Here is a 26,782-nt window from a genome sequence, read left to right as displayed (position 1 = left end):
TAACTAAAACGGTATGTACTTAATTTAAATTGAAATCTCACGTAACAGATTTTTGCTAATCTACGTAATAGAATCTACAAAAAGATATCTAAAAAACAGATTACGGTTATTGTGCGTAGAGGTGTTGAATTAATGGCCTGTGTCTGAATAGAATTATAGACTTATAATTGTTACTTTGACGTTAGTAGGTATTATATATAATTATATATTAAACAGAAGCCATTGTAATCAACTGATCATTGTGGTAGTTTAATTCTAAATCATTCTGGATAGTTATTTTTTCTAGTAATTCTCGTTTACTTTCAAGAAATACGAATGAATGAATCGTTGGAAGTTTACGACCACTTTGGTCGTTCAAAACGATCAACTTATTACCAGTAGCACAATAAACTCTACCACCGCAGAAATGCACCTTTGCCTCCCTTAATGGATAACCGATTTTTATCTCTTTAAACTAAAGTCAAAATATGTCACTGCGAACACACGGATAATTGTAACACTCCGTCTCGCCTCGTTACCCCTCGGAACATATCGGATGTAAACAATGTAGATATACAGTTACATACTCTTATTTTCCCATTGAAATAGATAACCATCTGAGCTTCCAAGTTCAAGTTAACCACAGTTCAAACGCTTTGCTTTTTATTTATATTAGGGCACTGGCCGAAAAGTTGCTAAAAATCCCGCGTAGGCTGCATTACATTCCAAACTTTTAAAAAAAGAAAGCAAAAACGGTTAGCTACACCCATAAAAGAGTGCAACACTAAAAGGAGGATGCATAAAAGAGGTTGAATACACGACTAACAAAAAACGTTACCAAAATTTGAAGGTGGAACGGCGAGCAGTCTCGCACATCTCCCACGGGTTTGTCACAAAGGTCTCCGGGTCAATAACCCGTTTGGCGGGCACGATGTGGTTTAAAAAGTTATGCATGGGATGCGACCATAGACTATAGACAGGTTAACGACAGACGAGACGGTGTGTCGTGGTGCCTAGACACGGTGGGACACGGTTGGGTGATCTGGTTGTGGTTGAGTTTAACTCAGTGATTATATTCTCCATGATTCCTTTGTTTATACTTGGAATATGTAACTGTTAGAAATAAAGCACAAAATAAACGAAATTCTTTCGGTTAACTTTTTTAGGTAATATTTAGGGAAGATTTAATATCTCCATCTAAAAGAGAAATCATATTAGTTGGAGTTACGTAGTTCCTAAGGTAGCTGGATGACCTTTCCATAATATTTGTGCGATAATGAAATTGAACACCCTTTAAATGGAAGCGAAGAGCTTTTTATCGCTGTGGATTGAGTTGCAAGGATTAGATTAACCTTTTCTGGGAGTGCCGTTTCTCAGAGAAACACAGAGGCGCCAATACACCCCTAAATGTGAAGCAACTCATAAAATTAGTATACCCGAATATTTTTGAGACATTTTGATAAATTATTATTAATTCACCGACAAAAATATGCTTAGACAATCATGGTTTTGCCAATATAAGACAAAAAAGCCGCAATTTTTTTAGTTCCTTCTGTCTATCTATGTTTTAAAAAAAATCACTGATGTGCATTTTTAGACCTTAACATTGGCGCCGATGATAACGATAACGGCTATAATTTCTAATGATTTGTATACGTTACTAACGCGTCGAGTCTGTTAGCCGGTTCTTGCAACATCTACCTCGCCCGAAGTGACTTGAACGCCCTTCTCAAGTCACTGCCCTAAGCCACTTTGAATACTTGTGTTTTTGTTTTTACCGCTAAAGTTTAGGTAATATTTAGTTGAGTGCCAAAAAGTTTTTCTAATTAATGAAACTCAAACTCAATTTTTTTTATTCATCGTACAAATATAAAATTTTCTGATGAACGTCAATTTTTACAAATTACTCTCCGTTCGGATAAGGGGGGGCTCTTTCTGTCTAAGGAGAAGAACGGAGGCAAGAAACTCCTGAGCCATCTTTTCAAAAAAAGACTTAAAACTAGTTGGTATACAATACATATAAGCTTAATAATTATTATTATAATAATATGAGCAGAGCTAACTACTTATCACAGCCATGCATTAACGTCCTCTAAGTAATCATCAATTCTATAATAAGCTTTTTTACTGAGTTTCTCTTTAATGTAACACTTAAACTTATTCTCTGGCATTTGAGCAACTTCTGCTGGAAGCTTATTATAAAATCTAATACAGTACCCTAAAAACGATTTATTAACTTTCGCCAGACGCATCGCTGGAAAAGCCAGCTTATGCTTGTTCCTAGTATTAATGTCATGATTACTGCCAATTGTATCAAAAGTTGAAATATTCTTTCGTACATACATTAAATTGGAAAAAATGAACTGACATGGAACTGTAAGGATATTAATTTCTTTAAATAGTTCTCTCAATGAATCCCTGGAACCAAGTTTGTATATAGAGCGGATGGCTCTTTTCTGTAATACAAATATAGTTTCAATATCAGCTGCTCTACCCCAAAGCAAAATGCCATACGATAATAAGCTGTGGAAATAACTAAAGTAAACTAATCTGGCGGTTTCAACGTCGGTCAGCTGTCTAATTTTCCGTACAGCAAAAGCTGCGGAGCTCAACCTTCCAGACAATTTTTCAATGTGAGGTCCCCACTGTAACTTTGAATCTATAGTCATCCCAAGAAAGACAGTATCATTAACTAGGTCCAATTTATTCCCATCTAGAATAATGTTAGTATCGCATTGTCTAACATTCGGCAGTGTAAATTTAATACATTTCGTTTTCTTAGAATTCAATAGAAGATTATTAACGGTAAACCAATCGTGTATGTCAGATAGAATTGAATTAATTTCATTAAAATTATTTTCTCTTCTTTTAACTTTAAAAAGTAAAGAAGTATCGTCAGCAAATAAAACTATATTAGTCAATTTTTCAACCATAAAAGGCAAGTCATTAATATAAATGAGGAATAAAAATGGTCCTAGAATAGATCCTTGAGGGACGCCTATTTTTACATGAGCCCCCTGTGATTTAGTATTGTTAATATCGACCCTTTGTTGTCTCTTGTCTAAATATGAAGATATCAAATCTAAAGCCTTTCCTCCTATTCCATAGTATCTAAGTTTCGAAAACAATGATCAAGTACTATGAGTAATGAGTAAGTAAGCAGTGAAATTATAATAGAGGTAATAAATGTGAGCTATGGGGATGAAGGTAGTAAAAGTAAGTATTGTATACAGTGTGTTGCAGACAGTCAGTCAGGAAGTCATTCTGAAAAAAATATGTTCTACGTCTTTTGGAAATTCGCAAGAAAAATATAATATACTTCTCATGAAAATTTTTAGGTCACGCACGTGGGGAACAGTTATTTTTAAGTACCTATACCACTTTTGGAACAACCTGTATATTTACGTTTTTTTTCGCGGCTTCACACGCGTTAACTTTGTTGTACAAATACATATTATAATAATATAGACCTTCATCTTAAATCACTCTATCTAATAAAAAAAACCTCATCAAAATCCGTTGCGTAGTTTTAAAGAAGGTTTGTGGGTATGACTAATATTATAATGAGAAAATACTAGATTGTTTCTAATTTTACTAGTCTAATCATTCTATTTAGATAGATAGAAAGAATATTCTTTATTTGTACACAAGAACAGAATTTATAAAGCATAGTGCACTTCAACCAGGGACACCCTTTATAAAAACGTTTAATGTGCAAATGTAGATAGTTAAGAAATCGTACGAACAGGAAACAGGGAAAGCCTCCGACGAAAAGCTTAAGAAAATGACGCTTCGGACGCTGCGGCTAACTAGCATGGTCGGCGGCAGAAGTCGTTATTAATTACACTCACGGCTAGAGCGGTGGTAGCTCAGTTGGGTAAGCGCCCGCTTCTCACGCCAGAGATGCGGGTTCAAATCCCGGCGCTGACATGTTCCAATGAGTTTTTAATTTAAGTACAATCGCTCTTATGGTGAAGGAAAACATCGTGAGGAAACCTGCATATCTAGATTTAGCACATCTAGATATGTGAACACACCAACCCGCAGTGGACCAGCGTGATGGGAAATGGTCCAAGCTAAGGCAGTTTAGACCTTGGGCATATGCACGAAGGTTCCACTCGAGAGAGCCAGGTGCAGGTACTATCACCCCCACAGAGAATAGAATAGAACGAGCAATGGAAAAGTTAAACTTACAAAATAGCTTTTGGCAAACGCTTGGGTGGCTAAACCACAGCACCATAATAATTTCTAATTGAAAATTTCAGACGATACGGCTGGCCACCTATCGTGAATCGTGAGTACAAATGTACAGCAAAAAGCGGGTGACTCTCTTGCGAGTCACCTGGCCTCTGACTACCCCTTCGGGGATTACAGTCTTGAGCATTATATGTATGACCCACTTCAGAGGTTAAATAAGGAAATTCCGCTCCTCGCTACGAAGATAGATAGATAGTGGCGCCCTCATTTTATTTAAAACTATTCCAGCTTACCTACACGGGTAACAGTATACCAGTTGCACCACGTGGTTTGTCCCACTTCTTGTGCTCGCTACTAAGACAGCCACATCCGTTTAGATAGGGTCTAGTTTTTTCACTTCTAAATAAAACATTTTAGCGTTAAATTAATGAAGGCTGCATGTGCCGTGGGTAAAGATAAATCCGTTATGTTTATCGCGATTGTGAAGACTGTTTTTTTACTATTTTTATGTAGGTGCTAATCTAACGAGTTATAAGTAATTATTTGCAAGTACCTACTTATGATATCTTTTAATAACAGAGTTTATCCATGTTGAATATATTACATTGGAAATAATACATTGGAAATTGCAAAATAGGCGCCGTTAATGCTAAAAGCGATCTCTCACAGACGACCTTAGGGTGGAGAAATTACTTAAAGAATAAATGAGCGAAGCGTACCTACAAATATTGTTTTAAGATATTCACAAAGTATTAAAACTAGCAGTTCCCGCGAGCTTAGCTTCGCTTTAAAAAGTTTTCCCGTGGGAATTCCGGGATAAAAAGTAGCCTAAGTTCTTTTTCAGGGTCTAGACCATATGTATACCAAATTTCATTTAAATCCGTTCAGTAGTTTTGGCGTGAAAGGGTAACAGACAGACAGACAGAAAGACAGACACAATTACTTTCGCATTTATAATATTAGTTAGGATACGGCGAAGTATTTCCTTATCTAAAAACTAAATCACCGGCTATAGGAGTCAGCCATCACGCTGGTCTCATGAAAGGTAAAGTACCGTTCGGAAACTGTACCGGCGCTGCGTAATCCGATCCCATTGTACTTGTTCGAATCAAAAGAGTAACCTAAATAACTTTTGTACTTAATTTAAACCACACGAAATAAAATACACATAGTTGAAGCATAGATACGAAATTAAATACACAACACACTTCTAACTGTTTAACGCTGTGGAAAGGGCTTTTTTGTGCCAATTTCTCCATAGTCGGTTATCTAACCGACAGGGATTGATTTATAAATTAAACGTCATCTCCATATAAAATTCATGACAGATGTTTCAAAAGTTAACCACTACTCCCTGGTTATGCTCTAACTGCTTGTTTATTATCTATTTATTATCTATCTTAACTTTTGGCGTACTCATGAGATGAAATAAAATATCACACAGTCATACAACTCTCACTGTGAACTTCAACAAAATGTTTACTGGGGTGTCACTCTATATTACTAAAAACGAAGTTTGGATCCCTGCTGCGCGAACCTCGACTCTATTTGTATTAAACGTGCCGATAGCACGACAGCTCTCGTTCGTTCGTTTTTCGTTAGTATAGAGAAACCCTCCTGGTTCTATTCAACAATGGAGGAAAAACTCACACGCGGGTGAAATATTCAAGGTGTATCGGATGTGCAAGAGAAAGCTTGAAATTTATAATATACGAGCCAAAACGGGGCCTTGACAAGAAAATTGAAGAAAATCACTTGTGATTCCTCAATACAAACATATCGCATTGTAATGGGAATAACTGGGATTTGATTATGTTGTTGTTAACCAACTTCAAAAAAAGAGGAGGTTCTCAATTCATTTCTATGTATGTTCACCGATACATTAACTAGTTTTGGACCGATTGGATCATTCATTTGGGGACCTAGAGTTGACGAAAGAACGCCCCCCCAAGTGACGTATCAACTGAAGATTGTATGGGTCCAGCCGACCATGGGCAGTCAGCGACTGATGATATTCTGACTGCCGCAGACTGCCTGATCCTGTCACCACGGTGACAAAAAAGACGCGCTAATATTAAGTTTGAGTAAAACGTATCGTGTAAAACCGGCATAATTCCTCATATAGGTACCTACATCATACACACCTTAACGTGACATGATCTAGGTACGTGATACATTGGACTGTGCTACAGTTAGGGTGTGTACTTTCCACTAAAACTACTTAGGTATAACGTGCAATCACTACTGTGCGTTTGAATAGTTTCCAAGCTCTACTTTTCTAATGCACTGTTTACACATTTGCGAGGTTACAAAATAATAAATACCAATGGCATATGGATAAAAGGGGAATAATGCCCATATCCCTACATCAGTTTGATGATGTATTATCTATCCAAGACTTTGATTATGATGGCTTTAAAGATTGATATTCGAGCGGCGGCTTCTACCATACGCATTGCCTAGGAGCATATTCTCGACATCACGCCTGTGCAGCGATCACAGGACTCGATACTACACAAACATATGGAAAAAACAAAGTCCTTTTGGAACTGATAAATTTGCCTTACATTTTGACAGTGACAGTTGACGATTCTGTTCTTTTAATTCTTTTTACATATGTTTGTTTAGTTTCGAAAATAGTATTGAATCCTGTGATAGAAGTACGTAGTCACATGTCAGTAGTAATGAGGAATGTGACATTTTGCAATAAATTTCCGCCTTGAAAAGCGTTCGCGTGAGAATAAGCGCCATTTTTAGACAGATGTCGGATTAGTATCATCCCAGAAGACAATAATTTCATTTTACCAGCTAATACTCTCACAAATGTGTAAACGGGTGTAAAATTAATGGGTGTTATGAGGGTACTTACAATAATAGGACTGGACCGATAGCGCTAGGTCCGAATCATCTGAAAGAATTAGTGATCTAAAGTACCATCTAACAGTGCTGACAACATCATGTGAGAAAATATTTACAAAATTAATATAAGCTGTGAGGATAAAGAAACAATCTTAAAAATGCATCCTTTTAAGTAGGAGTAGACAGATAGAGCTACAACAAATTTTGAATAATAATTAATAATTTAAATAGCTGCATGAGTCCAGCCACCATGAACACATTGTTTCTGTATCAGCATGAGTTATACAAAATTAAAAGTGTTGAGTGAAAAATTAATTTAAAAAATAAGATGCTGCTAAACGCTACTGTGGTGCTAATTAATAAAAACATTTCTTACTTTTACCAATCTAATCAATTAAGTGGTATTGATAAAATATCTCCCAACTCAGTAATCTATAATGTATTTTTAAACTGTATAATAGTTGACTTCTTCATTTAGCAGCATGTTATATTTTGAGATTTATACCTACCAATGTTTTTATTTGTATTATATAAATACCTTGTTTAAAATTAGTATTATTCCAATTAATTACTACTACTCTCAAGTATGTTGTCCACACACACATGGTTATATTTGATTGATTCAGGTGGTTAAGTCATAATGAGGTACTGGTTAATTAAGCCTAATAATAGCCTACTTAATCATAAATACAGGCTACATGTGAGCCTAGTTATGATAGTAGTCGTCAAAACTATTATGTTACGTTGATTTATTTTTTATTTTTTTATTTGATGTAGCTAATGCTTGGTATTTTAATCATAATTTTATATTTTTAAGTGGCATCATTTTAATTGATTATGATTTGTCATGTTTATATTGAGAAATAAAAACCAACATTTTAGAAGTAGTATCTCATACCCATGATACCTGTGATTCAATTTTAATTAAATATTGCCTGTAGATGCATCCAAAATCCTACTATTATACTCCAAAAACTTGTTAAACCAATTTTTTGAGCAACAAAATATATTAGATATGCAAAACCATATTGATAATTTTTTTAGTGTGACAGCAAAAACATCTTAAAATAATATGCTATACATAAGCTACATGAATTTATGCAGAAAGCTAAAGAAACACTCACAACTGTAGAAGTACCCCCAAGTGGGCAGCCCGACAGCGATGGCTCCAACGATGAAGCAGATGAAGCCAAGAACGACAACGGCTATGGAGTACAGAGCCTTGCCACTCGCCATGTCTACATGACGCCTCCGCTGCGTGTGTGCGAGTCAGTGCGGCCCATCACAGATCCATGATTGCACACAACACACCATGCCTCAAGTTTAACATTGTAGCTGTAACAAGAGAATTTTATTTAAAACTTACACTGTCATTTGAGCAATAATCATAATGACTTTTCAAGCCAATCACACAGCTGCATGTCATACATAAGTCCTGCTTAACTTGTCATTTCAGCTGCGATACTGACACTGAGTTTCACAAAGAAAATTTAAGCTAATATCGGCATTAAATGTAATGTTGCTGCCTTGCTTTGACAGTATACGGACAGAAACAGACCGGTAGACATAGATTTAATGCCAATATTAAGTTAAGAAAACTTTTTAAGTTGGTCCTTATGTAATGTATGGTAAGTACTTAAGTATCTAATAAAGCAAGTATAATGAAAGTAGGTACAGAGATTTTATAAGCAATACAGAAGAATATTAGACACCTCTCATTTAGTACCATTATGGTTTTAAGAATAAGATGTATGTTCATTGGGTCATATTGGGATATGAATTGGTAAGACAGGAAGCCAGTTTCTTATTAGAAACTTATATTCAAAGTTTGAGAACAGAAAAGTAGCGTACCTTTTGCAAAGCTGGCGGCAGGTAAAAGGAAAGATTCACACGGTGTTCACTGAAGTATGCAATTCAATCAATTTGAAGACAGAGATCTAATGACATCCCTTTCTTCATAGCACTTATAACTTCGTAATTAATGTACAATTATCACTTGTTTCATGTTTTATGCACAATGCACTCAACTCGAATGAATACCTCACCTTTCTGTTACTTTAACTTTAAACACACACCTTAAAATAGGTATTTTAACACGACAAACTGTTTCCAAACACTTGTAAGCCACAAAGGTAAACACACATTATTCACAGATTTCGGTTCACTGAATCAAACACAGTTATTTGAAAGGGCTAGTGAATAGGAATTATCTGTAACCAGATTATCACTACACGATTAAATAAAAAAAAAAATACATTAAACAAGGAACTACACAGTCTGGCAAATACGCCCAAGTTGAGGTTGTGGTAATGTTCGGTAACTAAACAGGTTTTTTGATTTGAGCGGGCTTTGCAAAGCTATGCCACGACACGACAGCTAGGGTTCGAACGATACTTTCGATACCGAGTAAGTATCGATACTTTCGTTCGCGATACCCGATACTGAGTACTCGATACTTTTGGGCCGATACTTTTTCGGTATCGATACCCTCGTCTCGATACACAAATCGCTGGTATCGAGTACTTTGCCGTCACATTATAATATGATAGGCCTTCATAAAAGATCTTAAAACAAAATCAATCCGTTTAAACCTCAGAGTCTTGCATTTTTTTGTGTTTATTTGCTATTATCACCAAAACTTTTTTTAAAAATGCAATGGAAAAGAAGATTTTTATGCTGGTGAAGCTACAAAAATTAACTATTTTGCAAGTACTCGATACTGAGTAGTATCGATACTTTTGGACCGATACTTTTTCGGTATCGATACCCTCGTCTCGATACCACATGAGTACTCGGTATCGATACCGGACGCCGATACTTCGAACCCTAACGACAGCCGCACGACAACGAAAAGTGAGAAAAAAAAGTGATGTTCGCAGACTTCGCATACATTCGTATTTCTGTCTCAATTTCACGTTGATCATAGAAAGAGACATACTGTGATTTTATATGACAGCAGGATAGCGATAGGCGCTAGGCAGAGTGCGACAAGGATGCAACAATACGAGTGTCATCGTTTTTTTTCATGGTATTTAGCGCTATGTGGATCACACATTACGTTCCATTTCATGCAATATAGCTAAGTAACTAAAAGTATTTTAGTGAGATTAGAGTTGGATTAGAGTTAATAATATTATTATATTGATCCAAGATCATAGGCTAGATAGAGCCTAAATATGGTTATCGAACTGATATATCTACACAGATAGTTACCTACATAATATCATAATTTAAACACAACTTAAACATTAAACTTAACACCCAAGAAATTAATATAGTTAATTAAACAAACATCTGCCCGGCCGGCGATCGAAGCTGGGACCATCGGCATAGAAGTCAGGGTCACTAACGGGGAAAATTGAGGGAAATTTATTGTAATGTGTATTGTCAATGTTTAATTCATAATATATTATGGCCTTTGCTTTAATCAAATAGGGAAGTACTAGTTACACCTGCGTTTTTTTAAATATCTTTACGTTTAAATTTTTATAGGTACCTGCTCAAATTTGCAAAGAGTTCTGAAACTTTCAGTCGGTGTATTGTAAGAAACATCTATTACAGATTTAGTGCCAGGGACGTCTATTTTTGTCTTGACGTCGCGTACCCAGTCTAGCGGCATTCAGTTTCAATCATATTTTATCTTTAAAACAATACATAATAATATGTAAATCATTAGGTATCTAAAGAGATTTAAAAATAACTACACTTTTCAAATAATATAAATAGTTAAACCTAGTTGCAAACATAGAGGTTACCATTGTTTATTGGAGTGTTAACAATGAGATTGTTTGTTCTAGTATTAGTAGTAACAATTGTTAACGGTAAGAATCAAAGTTTTTAAACAACATTTTGTTGGTAAATTGGTAAGAAAGTACTTAAATTACTGTTTTGAATAATCTGTAATTTTTTGTTTCAGTGATAAATGCAAAGGTAACAGATGAAAATGTAAGAAAAGTGTTTTATTTAACATTGTCATTAGCTACTCTAGCTAGCTTTGGGAATAAGTACTTACTTACACTATGATAAGTACTTGATTATTTAAATTAACTAATGCTTGCTTATTCTAAATATTTAACATAAATACTAGTATGTAAGTACATTCACATACATGTATGTATTATTATTATGCATACAGTAAAATTATGCTTATTTTTTTCAGTCCACCAAAAAATGCGATGCCATGGGTGATTGTATTTCAGACTGCACCGAAAAATGTGGATGTGATAGGTTTGTGTATTCCTATTCTGGTTTGTTCATTCATTGGTTTATACTTATCATTTGCGACTTAGAACAACTTAAGTAAGTATTTACATAGTTACCTTTATAGTACCTCGATCAACATTAAATACATTATTGTTTTATTTCAGGGCTTATATTTACAATGAAACTACAAATGAGTGTAAGGTGAATTTTAAATATATAATGAGTATAACGATTGAAAAATATAATAATCAAGGTAGGTACAGTAAGTCAGTAAGAAATATTTTGAAAAATAATATAAAATACAGGGTGTTAAAATATATAAGTAGTGTATGTCCCTAGGGGCCGTCCATTAATCACGTGAGGTCGTTTTTCTCATTTTTTGACCCCCCCCTCCCCCCTGGTGATATTTGGTGAGGTTTGGGACCAACCCCCCCTCCCCCCCCCCTGGATCACGTGTATTTTTTTGGAAGTCTATGTAAAGGCAATTTTTGACTAGAAAAAATATAGGTCATACTACAAATCGTTAAAATTTTTGCGCCGTCCAAAATATCGGATCAGAAATACCTAATTTTTGACAAAAAATTAATACACGTGATGTCTAACGAGAACCCCCCCTCCCCCTCGTGATGTTTCGTGAGGTTTTCAGTACCCCCTCCCCCCCCCCTTTGAGCCTCACGTGATTAATGGACGGCCCCCTACACACGGTAGGTAACTTCGTTATTTCAAATTAGTTTTTTTTAATGAGCTGTCAGCATCTATATCGTCTCTTTTATAATTATGATAAAAATGTATTGGTTACAGAGAAAATTCGTCAGGAAGCAGAAAGAATATTCAAAGGAATAACCATATCTGCCATTTTTATAATTTGCTGTGCTGCCACATGTGCCCTCACTGCATGTACATACTGCTGTCGTATTAATTATGCGTAAGTAAACTGTTTCTTTTTAACACACCACCTACCTAGGTATTTTTTAGGGTTCCGTAGCCAAAATGGCAAAAACGGAACCCTTATAGTTTCGTCATGTCCGTCTGTCCGTCTGTCCGTCTGTCCGTCTGTCACAGCCGATTTACTCGGAAACTATAAGTACTACAGTGATGAAATTTGATGGGAATATGTGTTGTATGAACCGCTACAAAAATATGACACTAAATAGTAAAAAAAAGAATTCGGGGTGGGGCCCCCCATACATGTAACTGAGGGATGAAATTTTTTTTTTCGATGTACATACCCGTGTGGGGTATCAATGGAAAGGTCTTTTAAAATGATATAAAGTTTTCTAAAAAACATTTTTCTTAAAGTGAACGGTTTTTGAGATATCAGCTCTCAAAGTCGTAAAAAGTATGTCCCCCCCCCTCTATTTTTATAACTACGGGGTATAAAATTCTAAAAAAAATAGAGGTGATGCATGCTAATTAACTCTTTCAACGATTTTTGGTTTGATCAAAGTATCTCTTATAGTTTTTGAGATAGGTTGATTTAACTGTAATTTTGATTTGCTGCTACGGAACCCTTTGTGCGCGAGCCCAACTCGCACTTGGCCGGTTTTTTTTCTTAAAAAAATATAAAAGTAAGGTTTATTTCTATAAATAACTACACCTACCAGTCTGAATGTATATTTAAAGTTTTAAGGCGCCTTCAAAGTTACATTTACTAAGAAGTAATATCTTAAAGCTCGGCTAAATTTATAACTTTTTGTAAGATTTTTGTAGTTAGCTACAAATATTCTGGCCAATAAGTAAAAAATAATAATTTACAAAACCCTTTTTTTACTTTCCTGAGTGAGTCATATAGCCACTAGCGGTCGGTTGTTGGATGATGACATTGATAATAATGACAAGCTATCTGTATTTTTAACAGTGATTATAAATTGAAGAGCGATGTTGACGCTTTAACCAAGAAAATTGGAAGAGACAAACAGAGGAAACCAGACAAAACAAAAATAAAGCCAGAGGCAGAGAGTTGCAACGTCATCGTGGAAGACGCCGGTGTTTTTGTTGTGTAAAACTTTTATTTTATCACCAATAAAACGATTAACTATTGTTTTATATTTGTTATTGATCAAAATATTTCATATGCGGAAGAGTCGCCATCTAGCGGTACTCACGCTGCACTAGCTTCGCGCCATATAAACTTGAGGCGATTTTCACTGCTCGATCGGTTTAGAAAAACGTACACTATATCCCATTCCACGGTGAAAGACATTCGACTGAACCCTAATTACACTCGAATAAGGGTAGTTTTTGTTTGTATCAGATATCTTTCTCCGTGGAATAGGATATAGGCCCCCTAGACTTTAGACTAGGATTTTTTCTCAACCAAGTGAATGGAGTCCACTACACACACCAATATTAGTCTATGAAGGAGTCTGTTGTAAAATAGCCTGAGCCCACAGGGGTATAATCGTGACAGTTGTGACATTGCGAAAAAGAGACGCTTAGCTACATTAAGCGTAAGAAAGAAACGTTAAGCTGTAAATGTTTTTTGTCCTTTTTGCTGTGGCGCCTGTTTACGTCAGTTCTCTGTGCCAAACAATGAAACAAATGAAAAATCTGTGCCAAACAAAGGCTGACAGTTACAACAAAATTTTCTAAATGCTATTTATTTTTGATTTGTTAGTGATTTGTGGGTGTTTATTAAGTTTATTAGACTATTATCATCACTTAACGAGTGTGTGACATGGGTGGGTGGATTTTGTTCGGTTGGATAGAGCATATTGAACGAAAACACGATGGAATGATGGATGAGATATATTTTCACATGTAAGTAGGGTAACGTAACGTACCTTGGGACGCTTGTACCTCGGGACATTGATTTTATTTAAAAAACCGGCTAAATAAACACATTAAAATTCTACCCTAGGCATAGTATTTTACTCGCTTGGCAAAACTAGTGATTCTCGTGATCATACCGGCATCGAGTGTGTGGTGAAGACAATATGAAGTTTTTTGGAGTCAAAATTTGCTCTTGTATAGTTTTTTGAGTTGCTTTATCTCATTGAGGCATGCTCAAACTAGAGTCATGGATGTCACGTATATATTTTCAGTTATTTAATTTTAGGTCACGGTAATTATTTAAAAGATTCCTAACATAAAAATAAAGATATTTAATTTTTTGTTAAATATTGCTTTTTTGTACCTTGGGACACGATAATGTTTGTACCTTGGGACACTGTATCCTATGGTTTTGTACTATGGAGACTGTTAACTTCTTAATATCGCCATAAATCTCTGTTCTTATTTGTGGCAGAGTAAAACTGGAAAGGATAGAGCTGCAGTAAGTCTGGATCGTTTGAAACAAGCAGTATATAAAGTGAAAGAAGGAGAAAATATTCCTATAAAGTGAATGTTCCAATTTGTAACATATGATTCATACATAATCGAAAACTATAATTTCGTTAAAAACTAATAATAATTTGATGTCAATGTAGTTATAAAATAACTATGATTACAAGACTTTTTGTACCAAAAATATAATTGATCAATGTGTCCCAAAGTACACTTAAAAGTGTCCCAAGGTACAAACGTGTAACGTACCTTGGGTCAAAACAAGCATTTTTACTTTTATCTTAATTTAAAAAAATCTGGCCACACCAAAGCTTCAGCACAAATACTAGTGATAATAGATTATATGTCCTACCGAATAAAGTAAATTTCACATTAATATCGTAGTTGTACGCTGCGATATCTTTATTCAAAGTTGGGGTAGTCGAAAGTGTCCCTAGGTACGTTACGTTACCCTAGATACTATCAAGTTTAACAAGCTTACATTCATCATAGTACTATCTATTGGCTCGATTTTAATATAAAACGATACTAATTTTAATACTGTAAGGTCTTTTAGTACCTATCAGTTTTAAGTAAAAAATACGAGGTACCATATCATAACAAATCACATGGTGTTGCAAGTTATTGAAAATTTATTTTACCCACAAATATTATAGTATGCAAAGAAAATACTAGAAATTGTAACGGACTCGGGTTGGGTTTACAAATGGGGCGCACAAATTCGGTTTTTGTGAAGATTGTATTTTGTAGAAGTCATTCTCCTGTTTCAAATGAGGTGCCTCTCATTGTGAGGAAACGTTCGTTTCGTTTTTTTCTTCTATGTGTGATTTCTTCTGTATAATATAAAGTTTATTGTATTGATACGAAATACGTGTTTCCTTTAAAAAAAACCCCATCACATATTTGGCCCACGATTATAATGCTCATGCTCATCCATTTATCTCTGCTTCATAGGTTTCCGACAGAAAAAAAATATCAAGAAAATGGATAGACATTACCGGTCGCACAAATTGAGAACCAAAGAAACATACAAAAATTGTGTTCGGCACATTTTGAAGAGGATTGTTTCGATTGGACGAAGACAATGAATCATACAATCCACTCAGTTTGTGTATATTAAATAATTATATTGAAATCAAATAAGTATGAGTAAAGTTTTTTTTCTTATATCGTCGGTTGACAGGAAAAACTCACTAAGGCTGATTTTTCAATATTCAGATAAATGTTATCTGGGTAACACAAACATTGAGAAACATTGAGACGCAACAGCATCAAAATTATTTCCCAGCAAAACTTTTATCTGGCCATTGAAAAATTAGCCTTTAGTGTCTTTTTCCTATCAACCGACGATATACTCAAGTTTTGTTTTTGTTATTATGATAAGTTAAATTTCCCCATATTTAGGTTTTATTTTTTTGTCGGCAACATCTATGGTTTGAGTGAGAAAGAGAATAGTGCACACGGCGATTGCGAGTCTATTTGTAGTTGGTCTGTGCCTGAGCCCTATGACAGCAGTCAAATGCATTATTTGTTTCTTTCTTAGGGTGCGTTGCACCATTTAACTTTAACTATTACAAACGTCACATCGTCTGTCAAAGCATCGGTTAAGCGAAAAATTGGTTGCACCATTCAACTATGGTTAAAATGACGTCATAACTTTAACGATAACCATAACCACCCCATGTTGGCCGGTTACTGTTAAAGTTAAAGTCAGGTAGCTGTCAAACCCGTTGTATAACCTCAAAGTAACAGTATTACGTACAAATATTAATATTCAATAATTCTTATCATGTCGCTTCTACGTGAAATAGTGCTTGAAACAAGTTCCTCAGAAATTGAGATTGAGGTGGAGTAAGTACGGAACTTACGAAATATGAAGAGAAAGGTGTACTTTCAGAGAACTGATAGATTCGCAGGTTCCAGGTCTCAAAAATGTGGCTCGTGTGTTGGCTTTAAAACTAGAACCTTTCTTACTGCCTCCAACGACGAAGTAAGTGCACCTATTATTATGTTGTAGGTGTAATGATCATCTTCACCACCAAATAAGCGTCCACTTCTAGCCATGGGCTCTTCCAAGGAGCGAAACAACACTGTGCCCTCGGCCTTCTTTATCCAGCCACTACCGGCTACCTGCCGGTTGCCGGTCCAGCGCAGCAATCTAATATCAAAGTAACCTACGTAACTCTTTAATTGAATAACCTTGTTTTCAGAAATTTTGCAATCACTCAAATACAGAAATATATCAATGAAAATAAGGACAGAACTAAGAAGAGTGCAGCCCATTATTGTGGCTACGGCATAGCTGCATAATATATTATGTAAACAAAATAGAGACCCTGTGCTGTACCACCAGCTAGGTTTTTTATGATGATTCATCATCTGATGAAGAGGAACCTGTCTATGCAGTTAACAGGAATGATGAGCATAATCGAAGGATGTCAATAAATAATTATTTTAATAGATTACATCGTTAGTTTTTATTTCAACTTGTTAAGAATTAATTAATAAGATAATTAATAATAAAGGCTTCTATTCTATTCTATTCTCTGGGGGTGTAAGTACCTGCACCTGGCTCTCTCGAATGGAACCTTTGTGCATATCCCCAAGGTCTAAACTGCCTTCCAAAGCTTGGACCATTTCTCCACCACGCTGGTACACTGCGGGTTGGTGGGTTCACATATCTAGATGTGCTAAATCTAGATATGCAAGTTTCCTCACGATGTTTTCCTCACCGTAAGAGCGATGGTATACATTGTACTTATGTTAAAAGAACTCATTGGTACATGTCAGCGCCGGGATCGGACCCGCATCTCTGGCGTGAGAAGCGGGCGCTTACCCGACTGAGCTACCACCGCTCTTAATAAAGGCTTATTAGAGTCTACTTTGTCGCGGGTTTTATTGATGATAATCTTTTGGTCAATATTTGGAGGAACAACAGACTTAGTTCCTATGACATGTTTACTTTGAGTGCTTTGACAGAGAATGACGGCTACAATGTACTCTGTGACGGCTTCAGTCCGACAGCTAGATTTGGTATTGCCTTACATAAAAACGTTTCCCACAATAACTTTGGGGAGAGTTATGTCTCAAACGAATAGCAACCCTAATAACATTAACAATGACCGACGATTTGATGGTGCAACACGTTACAGTAAAATATTAACTGTAACGACTCTGTCATTGCTAAGTTTAACCTTAACTATTACGATAACCGGGATATTGATGCAACCCACCCTTAGTTTTCAAGGGAAAAACAACTTTATTCACCTGGCATATCTGTCAACCTGTCAACCAAACGTTAGTTACTGACTGCCTAGCTGCCTAGGTTTATGGGAGCTATCTTCCTAGGTTGGGTGCCAAACCCTATTCAACCTACGGGAAAGCTACTTGGGTGATCGTGTACGTATGTATGGCCATGTAGTTTATGTATAGGAGCGGTGATAGAAGAACTCAAAATAATAATATACTTCTGCATTATTTAAATTCTGGCAAACTTTACTGTCTTGGGAGCCCCTATTTTTCCTGAAGGTGTTCCACCACTACTTGATGGCAAAAGGGAGGGAATCAACAAGACAGTGAGTGGATTGAAGCAGTTACCGGCCCATGTTGCGCTTACAATCTTTCGCTGCTGTTTGTCTATGCCGAAGCTGACATATGCTCTGAGGACTTCTCCAGTTTGGTTGTTCCCAGCAAACATAGCTAATATTGATAACTGTATCAAAAATGTCCTGGAGCAAGTCCTTAACATCAAATTGGAGGGGGATCAGTGGCGACAAGCAGCATTACCGATCAGACACGGTGGTCTGGGCATAAGACGAGTCAAAGAGACCGGTCTCTCGGCTTTCCTATCCTCGGCGCACGGCGTAGTGGATCTTGTCACTCGGATCTTATCGATTAATGGTGACGGATTCCGCTTGCCTTTTGTTACTGAGGCTTTAGAGGGCTGGGAAGCTCAATGTCCTGGAAAAGAATTGCCTGATCACCTTGATGTCCAGAAAGCCTGGGATGATGTTCTGTGCAAATCTGTTTTGGACAAAATTATGGAGAGCAGTATAGGTGTAGATTTGGCGAGAGTGAGGGCTTCATCAAAACCTGAATCGGGCTCTTGGCTTCACGCGTTGCCGTCTCCTCAAATGGGCACCCTCTTGGACGATGACTCGTTGAGAATAGCAGTAGCATTAAGGCTCGGCTGCGACATATGTGAGCAGCATCATTGTATTTGCGGTGCACTGGTAGACTCAAGGGGTCATCATGGTCTAAGTTGTCCCAAGTGCGCTGGTAGATTTCCAAGACATCATGCGCTAAATGACTTGATTAAGAGGGCAATGGTCATGGCGAATATCCCGTGCGTCCTGGAACCACCAGGTTTGAGTCGCACTGATGGGAAGCGTCCGGATGGACTAACGCTGGTCCCCTGGGAGCGTGGCAGAAGCTTGTTGTGGGATGCCACATGTGTTAGCACGTTTGCAGCTTCACATTTAGCAGGAACGGCAAGAGTAGCGGGCTCGGTGGCTGAGAATGCCGCTAGATTAAAGCACCAAAAGTATACGGATTTAAAAAACCGTTACTTGTTTGTCCCTGTAGCAGTGGAGACGAGCGGAGTTTGGGGTGGCGAAGCTAAAGCCCTCATAAGGGATCTAGGCCGCCGTATTGCCTCGCGAGGACATGATCGTCGCTCCGGGTCGTACTTGGCTCAAAGGCTCTCTCTTGCTATTCAAAGAGGTAACGCTGCAAGCATTACGGGTACTTTTGGGCCAGGTATGACTCGTGGCGGATTATTAGATTAATTTAATTTTACTTTTTACTTTGACGAAGCATGTTACGCTGACGATGACGATGTTCTACACAGAATGACGAAGATTGTTAATACAGAATTCTGGCATTATATTACAGTAGAACGCATAAAGCCTTTGCTCCCATTGGCCCATTATATTGTAGTGTAATACGATTGGTGGTTTTTTATTTCACACATGATCTCTATTGGTTGTTTTTTCACAGCATACGATAGTGACGTCTGTCATAACATGACGCAACACGCAATCACTTGATGATTTTTGACATTTGCGTATTTAGTCTGTGATAGGGTGGAACTAGGGATGTACTAACGCATACACATAATCGATTACTAAATTTTTTCAATAATAAAATAATAAATAAATATGTGGGGACATCTCACACACGGCCATCCGACCCCAAGCTAGGCAGAACCTGTGTTATGGGTGTCGGACAGCTGATATATCTACACAAATACATAGATAGATAGATACTAAATATAAATATCAACACCCAAGACCCGAGTACAAATATCTGTCTTTAAACAATAACAAATATATGCCCCAGCCGGGAATCGAACCCGGGACCATCGGCTCAGTAGTCAGGTCACTAACCACTACGCCATTCGGTCGTCAATAAGTATCTGGCAAGAAAGAGTAAAAATTCAGACAGTACTCGAAATATAAGAGGCCTATTTGTGCGTCACACACAATTTGATCAAGACGTGCGTGCCACCGCCCGCTTCACCGCTGGCGATGGGGTCGTGCCCGCGGTCTTAGTTCGATTAAAAAATATCTAAGTTCATATCCTATTCTCTATATTGTCTGTGTCTCATATATCCCACCACTAGTCACTAGTATCCTATCCTTCCTTTCTCTTTCTCTGCGCGCGCAGATTTGGATTCGAGCTGCTGTGATTGAGAAAAGAAAATGAAAATATTTTTGTAAAGGATTTGAGTGGCTTGAATTACTGTCCAAGGCTCTTATATTATCCGTCTTCCGCCTCTTGAAATGCACTAAGGCTGTGAGTGGTATGTATGTATTAGTTTGAGTATGTCTTTCGCTATTTATAAATAATTAATTTGCCCAGCTACGTACTGACCTAAATGCTTACCCCCTTATTCATAGAAAAGTTACAAAACGTTTTAACTGATATACTGTTTTGTCCCTCTCTGTCAATGAACAATTTGTTCTTTGTCGGAGAGGGACAAAACAGTTTATTAGTTAAAACATTTTGTAACTTCTCTATGAATAAGGGGGTTAATATTTATCTCCTATTTTATTTCCAGAAAGTTGGTTCCTGAGTATTAATTGATTTGCACCGTGCAATAGGACCGTCAATTTAAGTAAAAAAGACGTAAATATTGAACTCTCAACTGGTTTCTAATAGCAGCAAAATTGGTGGTAAACGTAAGTAATTATTAATTGAATTTACTCCTTTTAGGCAATAGCATGAGCTATGGGATTAAATTTCTTATTTGAATGGTCTAAACATCTTAACTAGGCTTAACCTACAATATCAGGGATGGCCAACCTGAATGAACCCAAGATTTTATAGTGACCAGTGTGTAACTATAAGTACCGAATTATTAAAATAATGCCATCTATTATTACAGATAGCATAGTTAAGTAAAAAAATACAAGTGACTGGACTAATAGCCGCTATTGTGTTGGCTTCCTCTGCTGTTAATCAACCATTCCTCATGCCTTAGGATGAGAAAAATAATAAACAGATATTTGTTGTACACAAACAAGATATCTACAGTGGCAGAACTTGTAAACTTAACACATAGCTACAAACACAAATTTTGGTCTCAAGTACCGCAAGTAATTTCTTCCACAAAAACTTTGGGTGTAAGGATATTTATGATCCATTACCCAAGGGTCAAATTTTATGTATACTTACCCATATTTCCCTTCTCTTTTTCCAGGAGTATCTTTGGCATGAGATAAACCTGTTAAATGGATATTCTGCTACTGCTGACTTTTGGAGTATTGTTGGCGATGGTCATATTTAGCTGTCTAGCGTGTGCCTGGATGAAGTTCAGGTGAGTTTTATAATGTTGCGCCTGTTAGATTAACTTCGCCTTAAAAGGAATGTATGTAGTTAAATGCCCAGAACCCTGGATTCAATCATTTTTAAAAGTTGAAACTTTTACAGTTTTACAAATTCCCACAGTCTAACTAGCTATAAGCATAAAGTCATGTGAATTAAAAGTATTATTTTGTAAAATGTTCCATTATATATTATTTGTTATAATTCAATATCAATCAGTATCTTTTGAACAGATTTGTTCTTTAAAGTTAAGATTACTTAATATTATTTAAGCAGGCTTTTAACACATCTTTTTAAATTTAAGTCTAATTTACCATTCCAGTGACTACAAAATGAAGCACTACATCATACAGTTGGCAAATACTAAAGGAGTTGAGGTGGATCTTGAGAAAATTGACAAGAACCGGAAACAGTCTCCGCTCTCCAATGAAAACTGTGCAATATTCGTACCGGATGTGGGCATTATAATTTAGTTCTGTGAGTATACCATTATAGGTTCTCTTTGCTTCTTCTTATGGGAAGGAATGGATATGACTAGTGGGTTTCCACCGGTCTCCTTTGAATTGTAGAAGGCATTCGTGGCAGTACCTGTCATATAATATGACAAGACAGGTAGATGGCAGATGGTATTAAACAAAAATATGAAATAAACTATGTGAATCCTTTCTTATGGTTATTTAACTATACATATTTTTTTAGTATTACATGCAATATACAAAAATGCAATACAAGTACCTAACTAGTACCTAAACGGTTTGGGATTCATTTGAGCTCATGTAAGATATTTTGTCAAGAGTATTGAAGTTATTTCCATTTAATTACAATTACCTACCTACTTACATATTTTTTGTAAAAGTTATACTTACATGTACCTAACTATTAAGTAGGTATCTATTATTTTTGTTTTGATGATTGCATTTACAATGACTATGGGAAGTTAAATTTATCCCAATAAGACTGGATTTTTATTATACCAAATTGTTAAACTGGTACTTATTATACCTGAGTATATCTAACTTATGTATAAAATGTCAATGTCAATTCTTGCAAAAAAACAATAGACTAATTAATTATTTTACGTTCAGTATACTTGAGAAGGTATATCTATGATTACTATTTGATAGCCATTTCTATCTAGCATTGTCGATTTCTGTTGTAACAAATATTTGAATGTTAATAGACGCATTTTTCCTGAAATAAAAATGACATATTATGTATCTAGCCTATCTGAAACCTAGTTAAACATTGTGAGATATGGCGTTTCGACTTTCTCCGTGTTCGGCATCATAAGGGTCACAGTGACAGTTAAATAAAGTCAATTTTTCTCTCCACCCTTAGTTTGCAAGGTGCGGGTGCCTATATAAATAGAGTGAGTCGCCCGCGCGCCTCAGTTGTAATATCACCATGCAGAAATGACTAGGTTTCAGATAGGCTAGATACATAATATGTCATTTTTATTTCAGGAAAAATGCGTCTATTATGTAGTCTGAGCCTATCTGAAACCTAGTTAAACATTGTGAGATGTGTTTATTATCGCATGGTGGAGAGAAAACCAACTGTGACCCATAAGCTACTGATGAGTATATCAGTAGATAAATATTTGAATCTATATATTTATAATGCATAGATTTCTAGGTAGTAGATATACTAAAAAGAAAGGTATAAGTATACATAAGACTTAAGTACTTCCTTATTATTCCTGACTTGTCAGAAAGTTATGGAAGGTATGTACCTATTCATATAGGTAGGTATTATACATATGGATACACACAGTGCCTCTTCGAAAGCAATACTTATAAGTAATTATTAATCAAAATCTTGTTATTGTCAAGGCAATATTTTTAACATACACTAGCCGAATGGATGGAACCAGTGAAATACTTTGCAACAATATTTAAAAGCTGTAAAATGTAGAATATCGATCCAGCCCGCTGGGGCTCAGGCCAGCACATGCTGACTAGGGTATGTAATTCTGGACTGACCTCAGAAATGCAGCAGCCGACCCTGGAGCCTCGTGGACCTGCTCAGTCAGCCCCGTACGACGACACGACCTGCAACACCTGGCGCGGCATCTAGTCCTTGGAAGGAGGAGTGGTGCTTGAAGGGAAGATAATTTTACTAAATATCTCAGCCTCATCAGCTACTGGAAAAGATTAGATGAAGGCTGTGACACTGGCGGATAACTAAGTATTCAGTTTTTCAAAACACGATGCAGGTCACCATATTCATATTCTAGATTGACAAGTAACACACAGACTAATTTTGTATTCTAACTAACTCGGCGGTTAACGAGTTCCTGTGCAGTCCTACTAGGAAGGAAAGTTATTTTATAAGCCTTTGCACCGATTTTGTGGGCTACTATCATTCTGTATCATCATGGTGTGAATATTATGAGCTCTGGCAGCATTCCTTGGTAGATGACATCAATTAATAAAGATTGATTAACACAACAATAACAATTATAATAGTTGATAAATGAAACCCGGCTAACATGTCTTAACTGGGTAAGTACCTAAATGATCAGTCATGCCACCAGGATAAGTAAAATGTTCAGTACTTCATATGAAAAACATTAACAAGGTCACCTTTAGGTATGTTCGTCAACACTAAGGGTAGGTCCCGGCCAAAACCTTAATTTAGGCTTCGCCTTGTTGCAACTTCAAAGGTACGTAAGTAGGTACACTAGGTACCTACTTACATTGTTGTAGGTTAAATTTTAAAACCATTAAGTCAACCAAGACAACACAAAATAAAATAGCTCGATTAAATAAAGATGGTACGTAAAGATGTTAGTTGTACCTGATCAGACCTGATGCAACGACAGCCAACATAGACTCTCTAATCTGTGGAAGCAACAATAATGGTGGCGGGAACATGGACAGTTGAACGAGCCACCTCGAGCCTGACTTATCAATCAGAACTGACAGTTCGCCAACAGCAGATAGCTTGCGGCTATCTATAGGTAAACTTAGGTAGTAAGCTATACCAAAGAAAAAGTCCTTGGACATCGATATGACAGTGGAACGGTGAATAACTATGACATTCTTCAAAATACCCAGCTAAGGAAGGTTACCTACTTCAGCGACCTGATATTGCATTCTGAAAGAACTGCGAAGAGTTATGACTAATAATTATTACTTATTTTGAAAGTTTTCAGCAAACTCTAATAAATCAAGCAGCTACCACGACGCCACGTCACCACTGCCCGGTTATAACTCTGTACTAGCTTAGTAGATATATATACCAGAGAGCTCCAATCAGATGCGAGTACAAACATTTTACTTGGTAACTAGTTACGTAACTAACTGAAAGATCCATAAAAAAGTTGAGGATTACTCAAAATGGAATTGTGAAAACGGCACGTCTGCACCAGTCAGTCTAAGAAGTTTCAGCAGATACAGTGTTGAAAAATAGTTATGAAACGTTTGCGCCAGAATCGAATTAAAAATACATTTTCATTGAGAAGCCGTTTAGGCATGAATAGGTACTTTCATCCTTTGAATTGTGCTCCAAATGATGAATTCATAGAAATTTAATGACGACTGCCATTGTTTATTATCTAGCCCAGTAATTTGAGTAAGGCTGCGGCTACACGTGATGTGATACACAGTACACAGTAGGTATATGCATGTTCCCAGAATAGTGGAAGTTATAATTTTACCAAAAGGTAGTCGTCTCGTGCAAGAGCACCGTTACTCGATTTATTCGATACACAACTATATAGTAGACAGCTGCTGCGTAGGAGGTTCACGCATTTTTCAACAAAGAGCTCGGATACACACTCACAATCCACTGGGACATAAGGAAGACAGCTAATGTGGTGCCACTCAGAAACCGCGATGACACTCTGATCATGATCACCCGACAGTAGGATCGTAATAAGTTCGGTAACTTGAGAAGCGGTATGGTATAGCAACAGCGACTTTCACGAAATCAGGAATTAGCTCAGTGCTTTTAGGTTGAACACTCGCCGGTGGGATTCACTTTGCTCACAGCCGAGAAAAGAAAAGACTCAAAGCTGGAATCTGCCGATGTGTCATGACACTTAAAGATAGTGTCTGGGGGGTCACTTTATATGACGAAAAACGAACTTTCAGTGCACTGCGGCGCGAGCCGCTCTATCTGTTTGTATGTATTAAACGTGCCGATTGAACGACAGCTCTCGTTCGTTCGTTTCTCATCAGTATAGAGTAACGCTCCTGTACTTACCGTGCGTCACCATTCCCATGAGCAGTCCAATGATCTTTAGGCAGTTTAGAACAAAAGCTGCATTAGACAGTTTCTTCAGAAGAGACATCGAAATAAAAAATAAAAAAAAAAAATTGATTGCACAACTATCCCCAGGAGCAGTCTACAGGTCACTTTAGCTAAGAAAGCTGCTTTAACAGGATACCTCAGCGGAGGCATCAAATTGAAGTGCTATAACACTTTTAGAAGCGGTGCACGTTACCCGATTTGTCGTCCTCCATGCCGATGTGGCTACGGCGACTGCAGGTGGTTACTCAGGCTTCGTTGGTGTGCCCTTGTATGGCTAACATGACCAACCTTGGCAGTAAACGTTCGTCTGCATATGCCAAAATCACTGATGAATAGCGCACGTTACTCGATACCTTCTAGATAAGTCACTCATAATGATGGCTGATGACGATGATGACCGTGCTAGCAATAGTGCAGGCGTTTCCGCTGAGCATAAAATCTCTTCCCAGACAGGGGGCGTATGGATCTGGCAACCAGAACAGGAGTGCCAGGTGTGCGCAGCGATGCAGGTGGAACAACACAGCCGCCAGGGCAGGAGTGCATGGCTGGGTCTATGCAGCGATGCAGGTAGCACAAACCGGTGGCCAGGGCCAGGACCGGGTGTACACTGCGATGCAGGTGGCACAAAACGGTGGCCAGGGCCAGGACCGGGTGTACAGCCGCCAGGGCAGGAGTGCATGGCTGGGTCTATGCAGCGATGCAGGTACCACAAACCGGTGGCCAGAGCCAGGACCGGGTGTACGCTGCGATGCAGGTGGCACGAGACGGCGGCCAGCGCAGGAGCACAGGGCCGGGTGTATGCTGCGATGCAGGTGGCACGAACCGGTGGCCAGGGCAGGAGCGCAGGGCCGGGTGTACGCTGCGATGCAGGTGCCACGAGACGGCGGCCAGCGCGGGAGCACAGGGCCGGGTGCAGGTTACACGAAACTTCAATTTCACCGAATCGGCCTGCCTACCCTCAGCGGGTAGGTACCGGCGGATCACATTACTCGCCGCACATGCCACAATGTCCCAACATACTGAAACTCGGATCCACGTGCTTCCTGTAAAAAAAAAAAAAAAAAAAATCCTATGATGGTCCTGGAAAGCTCCTGTTTGTAAAGCCTTACATAAGCTATAATCAAGTGCATTATTGTAATAGCAAAGTTTTTATCAACTGTTTTCTAAAAATATT

General features: G+C 37.4%; 1 protein-coding gene and 2 long non-coding RNA genes across 7 annotated transcripts in view; 2 read left to right on the top strand and 1 right to left on the bottom strand.

The window, feature by feature from the left end:
• Window positions 1-9,410, bottom strand: part of LOC105395339 — a 46,630-nt gene extending 37,220 nt beyond the window's left edge. Inside the window, exons 1-3 of one of the 3 annotated variants that reach the window (XR_007267001.1) lie at window positions 8,887-9,410; window positions 8,160-8,370; window positions 7,046-7,084 (exon numbers count right to left, since the gene is read on the bottom strand). This is a non-coding gene — a long non-coding RNA (uncharacterized LOC105395339). The remainder of the gene's footprint in view (window positions 1-7,045; window positions 7,085-8,159; window positions 8,371-8,886) is intronic. The other 2 variants (XR_005254820.2, XR_007267002.1) reach the window with 2 other exon arrangements.
• Window positions 9,411-10,585: 1,175 nt separating this feature from the next.
• On the top strand, window positions 10,586-13,278 carry LOC105395340. 2 transcript variants are annotated; one of them, XM_011567295.3, is made up of 6 exons: window positions 10,586-10,856; window positions 10,952-10,965; window positions 11,195-11,262; window positions 11,403-11,491; window positions 12,040-12,163; window positions 13,097-13,278. In XM_011567295.3, exons 1-6 carry the CDS (start codon window positions 10,814-10,816, stop codon window positions 13,239-13,241), a joined length of 483 nt encoding a protein of 160 aa, XP_011565597.2. In that variant the 5' UTR covers window positions 10,586-10,813; the 3' UTR covers window positions 13,242-13,278. The 2 variants fall into 2 exon arrangements, with proteins under 2 accessions (XP_011565597.2, XP_011565596.2); XM_011567294.3 differs by having other exon boundaries at window positions 10,594-10,856; window positions 10,952-10,980.
• A 6,682-nt stretch (window positions 13,279-19,960) lies between these two features.
• LOC125489478 lies at window positions 19,961-22,522 on the top strand. 2 transcript variants are annotated; one of them, XR_007267031.1, is made up of 4 exons: window positions 19,961-20,330; window positions 20,585-20,705; window positions 21,227-21,343; window positions 21,674-22,522. It is a non-coding gene; the product is annotated as an uncharacterized LOC125489478 (long non-coding RNA). The 2 variants fall into 2 exon arrangements; XR_007267030.1 differs by having other exon boundaries at window positions 19,966-20,326; window positions 21,674-22,521.
• The last annotated feature ends 4,260 nt before the right edge of the window (window positions 22,523-26,782 follow it).

Source organism: Plutella xylostella, chromosome 14 (genome assembly GCF_932276165.1).
Source record: "Plutella xylostella chromosome 14, ilPluXylo3.1, whole genome shotgun sequence".
In the NCBI taxonomy this organism is placed as follows: Eukaryota; Metazoa; Arthropoda; class Insecta; order Lepidoptera; family Plutellidae; genus Plutella; species Plutella xylostella.
Note: the sequence above shows the minus strand (reverse complement) of the source record. Positions and strands in the feature narration are given on the sequence as shown.

What these genes read in the sequence shown, in the direction of transcription:
- LOC105395340 (XM_011567294.3), top strand. Translation starts at nt 10,814, where the DNA reads ATGAGATTGTTTGTTCTAGTATTAGTAGTAACAATTGTTAACG. An exon ending in GAAAAATGTGGATGTGATAG is followed by an intron (nt 11,263 to 11,402) that starts GTTTGTGTATTC and finishes GTTTTATTTCAG; the next exon opens with GGCTTATATTTACAATGAAA. An exon ending in TGCTGTCGTATTAATTATGC is followed by an intron (nt 12,164 to 13,096) that starts GTAAGTAAACTG and finishes TATTTTTAACAG; the next exon opens with TGATTATAAATTGAAGAGCG.